The 8,323-nt window shown below is 48.4% G+C and overlaps 1 protein-coding gene across 4 annotated transcripts in view; it reads right to left on the bottom strand.

The window, feature by feature from the left end:
• Positions 1–8,323, bottom strand: part of P4ha3 (prolyl 4-hydroxylase subunit alpha 3) — a 35,071-nt gene that overhangs the window by 5,821 nt on the left and 20,927 nt on the right. For all 4 annotated transcript variants that reach the window (XM_063267171.1, XM_039082480.2, NM_198775.1 and 1 more), the window contains 2 exon segments: positions 3,791–3,855; positions 1,450–1,609 (listed from right to left, as the gene is read on the bottom strand). In XM_063267171.1, the coding sequence (XP_063123241.1) occupies positions 1,450–1,609; positions 3,791–3,855 (225 nt within the window).

The following is an 8,323-nucleotide window of genomic DNA, read 5'->3' as shown; positions in this document are numbered from 1 at the left end:
TCACTGTAGATGCTATTCACTGAATTTTAGCAAATTTTAAGAGTTGCCCAAATTTGCCCATTTTAGTTTTAGAAAGTCCCACCTGGCTATCTACTTAAATTTTGTTGTCCAAACTATGTTTTGTCTTTTCTAGTAATTTATGTAATCAGAATCACAAAATATGCAGGCTTTTGTGCCTGGCTTCCTTCTTTAACTTGTCTCTCTCTCTCTCTCTCTCTCTCTCCCTCCCCACCCTCTGTGTGTGTGTGTGTGTGTGTGTGTGTGTGTTGTACATGTAGTGTATGAGGTGTGTGCATGTATATACGTGTCCCCGAGTGCAGGCATGCGCACCCCAGAGCACACATGTGGAGGTCAGAGGACATTCTTGGGTGTGACTCCTCCTTCTCCACCTTGTTTGCGGCAAGGACTCTCTGCCGTTTGCCTGTTACAGTGCCAGGCTGACTGGACAAAGCCTTCCAGGGATTCTCGTCTCCGCCTTCCGTCTCACCCTAAGAGTACAGTCATGCTCGTCTGTGCCTGGCTTGCTTTCTAACTGGATTCTAGGGAATCTCGCATGGGTCCTCACGCTTGAGTGGCACACACTCTACCCCCCGCCCCCGAGATCCCCCTGGACACCTGAGTGCTACTTCTAGAGTCCGTGCACTCTTGATAACGTTGGAGCTATAGGTCCATTGTTGGATTTTTTTATATGCTTATTGGTCACATGTATATCATGTTTTTTGCTGATTTAAAAATTATCAACATATTAATTGCATTCATAGGTTTCATCATGATATTTTCATGATTTGATCTTGGAGAGGTCCTTTTAATCCTCAAAAATATTTTGAAGGGAAGCAGAGGAGATGTGCATCTGGGGGAGAGTGGAGTGTGTGGGGGGGACTAGGAGAAATAAAGGGAAGGGAAACCAGTCGGGATGTAATGTATGAGAGAAGAGTAAAAGTGAATGAATGAGTGAGTGAGTGAATGAATGAATGAGTGTGAGTGAGTGAATAAATAAATAAATAAATAAATAAATAAATAAATAAATGCTACTGGCAATGTGGGTAAGCAGCTGAGATCATAAAGCAAGGGGTTTGAGGACGGTCTTCACTGAACCGTCCCCAGGTGAGATAAGAGACAGGATTTTATTACAGGCCATTTTCTTCGCCTACTCACAAATTCTGGAGAAGAAGAAGGTGGTGCCAGATAAGAAAATGAATCCAGGGGTTGGGGATTTAGCTCAGTGGTAGAGCGCTTGCCTAGGAAGCGCAAGGCCCTCGGTTCGGTCCCCAGCTCCGAAAAAAAGAACCAAAAAAAAGAAAAAGAAAATGAATCCAGTAATCAGTGGAACCAAGGCTTTTGTTCTAGGACCTTACTTAGTATTTTCTGAGAGCCCTAACAGACCTCTGCTCCCAAGGAAAATGCACTGGTTCCCTGTCCCAGAAGACTGACCACTGACCCCACCGTTACCGTAGCATGGTCGAAGTGAGGCTCATAGTGCCCTCCAATTCCATAGTTCACCACCTGGAGATACTCTGCGTACGGAGGCTGGATGTCGAGGCCTGTGAGGGCAGCAATGCGGCGGTCAAGGGTCACCAGCACTGGGTCAACCGTGTCCTTTAGCCAGGCACTAAAACACAGCAAGGGTTGAAACATAAGTGATCTGATATTAGAAATACTACCTGATGCTCCTGAATGAATGGGTGGATAGACTTATGAATGGATGAATGAATCATGGTTGTTACCATGGAAGGAGGTAGGAAGGGAGGGAGGGAGGGAGGGAGGAAGGGAGAAAAAGAGGGAGGGAGGGAGTCACAAATGCCTCGTCACCCACTCATCCTTCGTGACAGTTCAGCCCTGTCTGCTTGGCCTATGATCTCACTCTCATAGCTGGCATTCTCTGAGGCTATGTTGAGCTGAGCGGGTGAAAGCCCACAGAACCCAGGACTGTGACTCAGAGAGGAAAATGGGGGAAACTCCATCCTTAAAACCACTGTGCTATGAGGACTTCTCCAACAGAGGAAGCAGAGTAGCAAGAGGAGCAGCCAGGACTTAAAGCCAAGACTGCTGGGTGAGGGGAGTTTAAAAGCAGCCTGGGACACACAGCAAGGCCCTGACACCCAACCAAAGGAAGTGGAGATAAGGAAAAAATGGAGGAACGGGAGGGGAGGAAGCTAAAGCAGTAGCAACCTTACTTCTTCTCTGCATGGCGGTGTCAGGTCCTTAACCTTTAACCTCTCTAAGGGCCAGTGTGCTCCTTTGTAAATAGGGGTGACGATTATATCTCCTTTCACGACTTTAGAAGACCGTAAGAGGAAGACTCGTGGAGAAGTTTCATCAGGTATGTCACGGACTGCTGATACCCAGGGCAGTCTCAGCCCTCTGGGTCAACTCTACGCAGACCCACACCCACCAAAGCCCAGATCAGACTCTGCTCCTGGATGTCATATTGAGGTTCTTAAGAAGTAGAAAATTTGGAATCAGAATCAAGACCCCTGAAAAAGTAAGGCCACGTTCTCCAAGCAAAGTCTGCAACCCCCTGATGGGTTCATTTGTTCCACGTACACTACACTGAGATTATTAAACTACACGCTCTTTGATTTGCAAAGATACCCAGGACAAAGCTGGCCACTGCTTTCAAAGAAGAAAAGCAGAGGGACTAGAAAGATGATGGCTCAGTGGTTAGGAGCACTGGCTGCTCTTGAGGAAGACCTGGGTTCAGTTCCCACTGGACAGCTGCCAGCTGCCTGTGAGTCCAGTTCCGGGAGCACAGTGCCTTCCAAGGTGCCTTCTGTGGGCAATGCACGCACATGTCGTACATACAGACAAGCAGATACTCCATAGTTTAGAGAAGAGCTTTTAATGTAAAATGTCCCTGTTAATGGTTTGATTGGAAAATGTTTCTCACGGTGCATGTGTTTGAACACTTGGTCACCAGACAATGATACTATTTTGAACCTGGGGATGGGTCTTGGGGATCATGGCGTAGTCCTGCCTCCAGCCCCAGGCCCTGTCTCCACTCAACAGAGACGAAAGAAGGTGAAGAGTTTCCCCTGCCACTGTGGAGACACCAGCCACTCTGCCTTTTCCACCATGATGGACTGTATCCTCTCAAAACAGTCACTAAACTCAACCCTTCTCCTCGGTTGTTTCCTGCTGGGTTTCTGTTCACAGCAGAAGCAGCACACACAGTACCAGTGTACCAGACCAAATTCATTAAGTTCAAATCATCTGAACCAAAGCTCATCTCTCACAGCCCCTCCCAGAGGACAAGGACCCTAGCCTTTCTCTAGGGTGCTAACACCATTTCGTGTGACTGTGAAAGATGTTCCTTCTCTTACTCTCTCCACAGCTCTGTACTCGCTGTGCAAAGAAATGGCTGAGGGGAAGGGAGGGGGGATGATAGGACTGGATGCCCACCCTGGAGCCTGCTCTTGGAGAAGCCAGCAGGCCCAGGGAGTCCATTTCTGCTGTCTGCCTGCATGTTGGTAGGAATGCTTTGTATAGGAGTCAGGAGGTGGGAAGGGAGACTGTAAAGTCAGATGACAGATGTGTGTAGGAACTCATTCCAGAGAAGCAACAGCAATGAGTGTTTTCTGCTTTAAGGTGGAGAAGTTTTCTCCAAGCCTTTTCCTGGTGACCTCTCAGTCAGTCTCCAGACAATACTGCAATCGATGTCACTGTCATTGTGGAAACTTCTCTCAGGGTAGATTTCGATACTACAGGTTCCCTGGCAGTCCCAGAAAGGTTGCTGCTGACATAGCGGTCAGCTGTGCCCTCAGTCCCAGGCTGCCCACAAGGCCCTTCCTACCTTTTGCTGATGCGGTACTCCACTTGTAACTGCTTTTCCCCTGAAGCCACCACTGATCTCTGGAGCTGGTGGGAAGCACAAGAGAAAGTCCAGGTTCTGATGGGAAGGGACACAGCCTATCACGACTACAGACACATCACTCTCTAAAGCGTGACAACCACCTGTTCCTTACTCATTGAAGTGTCCTGTGTGTGAAGCAGGAACATCGCCTGCATTTAAAGAGACAGTACAATTGTGTTTGTGCAGAATCCCTTTTGTGCATGCAAGACTGACCTGGGGAGAGAGGAGCAATTTCTCATCTCCGTTTGTATCATAATGTCAGGCCTGGGGCTTGAGCTAGGGCAAGCACTTCATGTTTTTCAAATTAAATGAACACGTCCAACAACACAGGTGTGCACTCAGGGGCAGCCCGTTCCTTTGGAAGAATCCTAGCCAAAGCCCTTCCTTACAGAGGCTCACTGATAAGCCATATAAGCTTTCATAAGCCCAGCCTATGAAAAAAACCCACAGGTTTGAGGTCACTAATTTAACTGTTTCTGTTCTGAACGCATCTGTAAGCAGCATTTATGTTTTATATATTTTACTGCAAACTCACTGTTCTAGGACAGAGAAATGAGCACTGTATGTGCTTCTGTCTCTGGTTTCTGAGTCCGCCTCTGGAGGGCAAAGGCCCCTCCAGGCAGGGAGCAGGTGCTCAGAAATGGTTCGAGGGACAGCTGGGTGAGTGAAGCCGGCTCCTCCATGCTCCCCTATCTCCAGAAGTTAGATTCAGAAGTGGAACAATAAATGGTATACAACCGAAATCCTTTCCCTCAGGCAACTTTCCACGGGCAACTGAAACTTTCTTTCTTTTTTTTGGTTCTTTTTTTCGGAGCTGGGGATGGAACCCAGGGCCTTGCGCTTCCTAGGCAAGCGCTCTACCACTGAGCTAAATCCCCAGCCCACCTCTTTCCTTTTTGAACGGCATATAGCTGAGCCCTTCTCCAGCATAGCAGGCTTCTCTGCTGCTAAATCAGGCGGATGATCTTGGAAAGCCCGTTCCCGTTCCCTGGGTTCATTTCCTCACCGATAGGTACAGCATGCCAGTGCTCTCTCGAGAGCTCTTCCTGTCCTGGTACTCTGCTATCCTAGGATGTCCTCTGTCCTTTCTAAAACCAGTCACACAGAGAGGCGAGATTCAAGGAGAAATGTCCTCTTCTGTTACTCCAGGGCAAAACCAATGTCTAGAGACAAATCCCCATCCCCATGAGGGGATCACTTTGTACCTAACTCCTCTCAGTTCTGTCATTATTCTCTATGGACAAGTCATCCATTTTGAGAGCAAGTTATTGATTGTGATTTGATGTTAAGCACTGTGATGGATGTATATGATGTATATGTATGTGTGTATTAAACCAGACCAAGTTCCTGTCCATAGACCGAGGGTGTTGCAATGGGCAGGCACAGACTGCTATGGGCACACAGAGACAGGCCTCCAGCCCCTCCTTCTGAGGGGTCAGAAGCCTTTCCAGAAGCCTGCATTCATTCCGCAGTCACACACATTGAAAGAAGTAGAGAGTAGAGTGTTCCAGACATTCCAGACAGAAAGAAGAGAAGGAGGGAGGGAGGGAGGGAGGGAGGGGGAGAGAGGGTGAGGAGGAGAGTGAGAGAAAGTGGGGGACAGAAGGGGAGAGAGGCCTATTTATAGAAAAAGACATGCATGCAGTTGGAGTATCAAGGGCAAGGAAGGACTCAGCAGCAGCCAGGCTACAAAGCTGTGTCAGCACTCGAGCAGGAGTTTAAGAGATTTAGAAAGACAGTTCTGATCTTCAAAGATTAGTTTTGGAAGGCACTACACTGGTAGGCTCAACACTCAGGAGGTGGAGATGGGAGGAACCCAGGTATCTGAGGCCAGTTTGGGTGACAGGACAGTCTTTCTCCAAGTATAGAAATAAGGGGTTGTGGGAGAGAGAGCTCAGTTGATAAAAGCCTGCCGTGCAAGCAGGAGGACCTGGATTTTGACCTCCAGTATTCATGTAAAAAGCCGGATGTGAGTCTATAACCCAGTGGTTAGGGAGGTAGATCCTTTAACCTCATTGGCTAGCCAGCTTAGCTGGATTGATGAGAGACCCCATCTCAAAAAAGTAAGGTGAGGAGGTTAACGAAGAGGACCTTCAAATTCAGTCTGGCATCATACAAATGAGTCTACATACATGAACAATTACAAACACCACACACGAGACAAAATCATAAGATTCGGGCAGCAGTGAGCTGCCCAAGGGGTTGGGGAGTCAGGACATTAACCCACAAATGTCTAGTGATACCAGCCAATATGTAAATAGCAGAAAAATGAGGTGCTATATAACAAAAGCTTTGTGTTCAGAGAAAGGGTGGTTTAGTGCACATGGCCCCACAAAAGTGCCCTGAAAGGCGCAGTCAGTCAGAGAACCAATGAAAGCAGGCCAGAACTGCCGGAGGCCAGCGCTGGGGGCCCTCTGGGGGCCTGTGGATCCCACTAAGTCCTTGAGAAGGGTGGGCAGGGGGAGATGGGGAGGGAAGTTGATGGGAGGAGCTTCAGGAGAGAACAGTGAGGAGGAGGCCGAGAGCCACGGAGGCTCAGGTGCCATGGGCACCGTCCCTCACTGTCCTCAGCTTATTCCTAGAAAAATCACAGGCCAGACAGCCATCAACAACCCCAGTGAGAGGTTGGCAGGACAGGGAGAGTGGCAAGGTCTGTGCATGCCAAATAGATGACCTTGCAGTAAAGGATTCAGCGAACATCTCTGGGTGGTCATCGCCATGGCAACAGAGCCTTTCTAAGGAAAAAGCTGCTGCTGGCCTGATGCCCCTTCTGGCTCCCTGAGAAGCTGACAGCACCCTTGATGCATCGTTGTCGTCCCCATCTGACTAAAGACAAAGACAAAACAAGCAACAGAACAGGCCTAGACCAGCCGCGAGGACCTTGCATGGTCGCTATTCTCACTCCAACCCAGACTCTCTCTCAAAGTGTTCTCAGATTTCCTTAGAATCACAGGCCCAGGCATGGCCCCCTCTGTTTAGCAGCTTGCCCCCAGCTCCTCCATGGCCTATGGGATAAAGCCCAAACTCTCCACTGTGGCCTTTGTTAGTGGTGTCTCACTGTCCATCTCTATCAGTGGTCATCTCCTGTCCTGTCCTTTGTGCACTACAGCCACCAAGCTTCTCTCTGGTCTCTGATAATGTCACCTATCAGGCCCTTTTCACGTGTGGCTTTGTCTTCCTGGCCTTTGCTCTCAGTGAAAGAAGCGGCTCCTTCCCTCCTCCACAGAGCTCCCCTCCCACCCGCCTTCCTCTTAGGTCACCTCACACAGCACATTTGACCCCCAGCACTGCCTTTCCCTTATACGAGTGGTTCCCAAGCTTCCTAACACTGCAACCCTTTAGTTAGCACAGCTTATCATGTCGTGGTGACCCCGGCCATAAATTATTTTCATTACTACTTCATAATTGTAATTTTGCTACTGTTATGAATCATAATGTAAATATTTGATGTGCAGAATATCTGATACGTGACCCCTTGATCCCCAAAAGGGGCAAGACTCACAGGTTGAAAACCACTGCCTTACATGGAGGAAACGTTCCTCACACCTTTGTGAAAGCAAAGGGTCTAAGTAGTTATGTTCTGTTGATGGATGACTAATTGTCTCATTGGTTGGACAGCATACTTAAGGACACGATGTCTGGCTGGAAATAAATAATTCTGCACCATATAATTGTGCCTTTAAAGAAAGCACAACAGGTCTGAAGAGGTGAGATGGGGTGTCTTTTCTAGATATTTGCCACATTTTCTAGCAGGGGTAAAGACACACCCCTTCCCACTGGCACCAGTTCAGTTCGGTCACTTGCTGTTCCTTCCTTCCTTCCTTCCATGGGAACAATTAGATGGGCCTCGTGTGTGTGTGTGTGTGTGTGTGTGTGTGTGTGTGTGTTTGTATGTGTGTGTATGTGTGTGTGAGTGTGTGTCTCTGTGTGTGTGAGTGTGTGTCTCTGTGTATGTGTCTCTGTGTGTGTGAGTGTGTGTCTCTGTGTATGTGTCTCTGTGTGTGTGAGTGTGTGTCTCTGTGTGTGTGTCTCTCTGTGTGTCTGTGTGTGTGAGTGTGTGTGTCTCTGTGTGTGTGTGAGTGTGTGAGTGTGTGTGTCTGTGTGTGTGTCTGTGTGTGTGAGTGTGTGTGTCTCTGTGTGTGTGTGAGTGTGTGAGTGTGTGAGTGTGTGTGTGTGTGTGTGTCTGTGTGTGTGTGAGACAGACAGAGTGATGATATCTCACTATGTAGCCCCTGTGTGTGTGTGTGGATGTGTGTGTATGACAGTGTGACAGTGTCTCACTATGTAGCCCTGTGTGTGTGGATGTGTGTGTGTGACAGTGTGACAGTGTCTCACTATGTAGCCCTGTGTGTGTGTGTGTGTGTGTGTCAGTGTGACAGTGTCTCACTATGTAGCCCTGTGTGTGTGTGTATGTGTGTATGTGTGTGTGTGGCAGTGTGACAGTGTCTCACTATGTAGCCCTGTGTGTGTGTG

The sequence above is a fragment of the Rattus norvegicus genome, chromosome 1 (genome assembly GCF_036323735.1).
Source record: "Rattus norvegicus strain BN/NHsdMcwi chromosome 1, GRCr8, whole genome shotgun sequence".
NCBI lineage: Eukaryota > Metazoa > Chordata > Mammalia > Rodentia > Muridae > Rattus > Rattus norvegicus.
Note: the sequence above shows the minus strand (reverse complement) of the source record. Positions and strands in the feature narration are given on the sequence as shown.